Below are 2,500 nucleotides of genomic sequence, written 5' to 3'. Positions count from 1 at the left end.
CTCAAAGGCCTTCTTGCCAAAGAAAGCTGCGTACAGGCCGTCCGACACCTCGTTCACCATCGTCAGCACATCCCTGCGGACAAGGGCCTGCTTCCTCAGCTTGTAGAGGGATGTCCCTGGAGCCGCGGTCTGGAAATAAAAAATAAAAAATCCGTAATTATTCCTTTAAATCCGGTAGGACCATATTTGGTCGCTGAGGGAATCGACTGTCGACTGAGGATGAAACAAATTATTTTTTGCCTCTTGGCTCTAATCTCCCCATTTTACAGTGAATTTTGTGTATATGATACATTGTTGCAGATAAGTTATTACAGAGAAACTTTAAGGTACAGGTGCTCTTTCAAAATAAAGGGACTGCAGTATAACAGCGTCTACGGAAATGATATGACCAACATGCAGCCAGGTACTAATGAGAAAAAATTACGTATAAACTTCATTGTCATGCTAATGAAATGAAAAAATAAATATGTTCATATTATATATATATATATATATATATATATAGAGAGAGAGAGAGAGAGAGAGAGAGAGAGAGTGAGAGAGAGAGATTTTTTAAAGAGTTATGAAGAGAAAATCAAAAGATACAAGAATGATACTCTTAGTTAGCTTCATCTTCGGTGAAGTGAGCGAATCAATTCGAAAAAAACGTGTTTAAAATAGTCAGTATCATGTGTTTTCTTACTTTCCATTCTTTGTAATCTAATTACTTGGACTTTGCACTCTTTTGCCTAATCTTGTTCAATGCGGCAGAAACATTAGCTATAATAAACGTAGCCTTTGAAATAAAGAACCATTGAGGTGTTATTGAGGTCTTTACTGCACGTGCAAGCTAGCACTCAGGGGCGTACCATAATAGCTTGGTGAATCATGCTATCCTCATAGACGTAAGTTGGGATGTTGGTTTCCACGAGCTCCTCCATGCTGTCGAAGGGCAGGCGCAGTTTGGGCAGGATCAGCATGGCCTTCAGGTTGGAGCGGTAGACCGTGCCGATGATCAAGGCAGACAGCAGCCACAGCCCCCGGATGAACCTTACTGATGTGCCCCTGGACTCTGACGGGATGGCTTGAGGGAAAGAGAAGGGAAAGGGGTGTAGAATCATCCGTTTCATGGGGTCGATTGTATTCCTTGTGTAAGCTTTTACAATGTTATTTCCTTTTGGATATCGATATGTTAAAGGGATGAGTATCTTTGTGATACTAAATGCAAAGGATTAAGTGAAAAGAACGGTGCATGACTTACATTGGGCGAGAAGAGCCCCTAGAGTCCACATCGACACAGCCCAGATGCTTTTTACTGTCTCCTTCTCTGCAAGTTCAGTCTCATCACCAGATTTATCTCTGAACGTCCTGCTAAAGGAGAACATGGTGGCTGAACCAAGTGGGGCTTTAGATTCAGTTATCATCATCAATGATATTGGTATTGTTATTACTGCGTTTTACAGCACCCAGCTTTCACATGAATTTCAATTGAATCCCGGCTTTGCTTTATACACCTCCCAGTGCCAAACTCCTACCTGATTTGAAAGAGGTGAATTAAGAAAGTGCAGCCAAACACCAACACCACAGTTGTTAACAGCAAGAACCACATCTGGAGACAAGATATGAACGTGATCAGTGAAAGTCACAGAACATGGAATGAAAACAATGAATGAAACACTTTTCAAGATGTATCAAGGAAACGAGTCTAGAGTTTCTTTACCTCGTATGTGTAAGGCTTAACGAATCCGAGCATATCAGCTTCGAAGACGGGGCGCTTAAAGCCCACTGCCTGCTGGTCCACGTAAAGCGGTACGCTGAAGTCAACAGCTCGACCTCGCAGGCTGTCTACTGATAAGACCACGGCCGTCATGTCCACCTCCTAGAAAGCATATTTTTTTATTAAAGCTATTCTTATTATTTAATGAAGCCATGAATATTATTTCATACTCTTTTGACATGCTGAAGAAGTGACACAGCCCTTTATCCCTTTATGAAGGCAATTTCTCAGTAGTATGTCTAGTCTCACCCTGCGTGTTATCAGGCCCATTAATCCTGTCCAGGTCCCATTGGGAAGTTGCGAGCCAAACACGCGGTCTTCTGCGACCACGAATTCATAGCTGTGGATGGTGATGCGTCAAAGTTTATAAGTTGGTGGCGTCGTTAACAAATATACCTTACGGATAACGCAAAATTGTCAAACTTACGTTCATAATAGCAACAGCACGAGTTCCTCACCAGGTATTCAGATGTTTCGAAATTATTTCCATTATCTCAACTGAAGTCCCCGTGACTTGATAGTTGGGCGCCTCTCCGGATATGAAGTTGACGTGTGGCGCCCACTGAAAGCAAATGAAAATGAGCATGGCCGTATTTACCACCTTATAAGTGTGTGTATATATATAAATATATATACATATATACGCTATACATACATATATATATAAATATATATACATATATACGCTATACATACATATATATATATATATACATATATACGCTATACATACATATATAAATA

At 40.8% G+C, this 2,500-nt stretch overlaps 1 protein-coding gene across 1 annotated transcript in view; it reads right to left on the bottom strand.

Moving 5' to 3' along the window:
* The window catches only part of LOC147467723 (putative glutamate receptor), a 3,229-nt gene that overhangs the window by 588 nt on the left and 141 nt on the right, over positions 1-2,500 (bottom strand). Inside the window, exons 2-8 of the mRNA XM_086531027.1 lie at positions 2,215-2,318; positions 2,006-2,096; positions 1,700-1,858; positions 1,515-1,588; positions 1,241-1,347; positions 849-1,063; positions 1-129 (exon numbers count right to left, since the gene is read on the bottom strand). The exon at positions 1-129 is cut by the window's left edge and continues 27 nt beyond it. Of these exons, the coding sequence (XP_086387153.1) occupies positions 1-129; positions 849-1,063; positions 1,241-1,347; positions 1,515-1,588; positions 1,700-1,858; positions 2,006-2,096; positions 2,215-2,318 (879 nt within the window). The remainder of the gene's footprint in view (positions 130-848; positions 1,064-1,240; positions 1,348-1,514; positions 1,589-1,699; positions 1,859-2,005; positions 2,097-2,214; positions 2,319-2,500) is intronic.

This window comes from Penaeus japonicus, unplaced genomic scaffold (genome assembly GCF_977035675.1).
Source record: "Penaeus japonicus unplaced genomic scaffold, GWHDUDI00000001_assembly GWHDUDI00000034, whole genome shotgun sequence".
Classification (NCBI taxonomy): Eukaryota; Metazoa; Arthropoda; class Malacostraca; order Decapoda; family Penaeidae; genus Penaeus; species Penaeus japonicus.
Note: the sequence above shows the minus strand (reverse complement) of the source record. Positions and strands in the feature narration are given on the sequence as shown.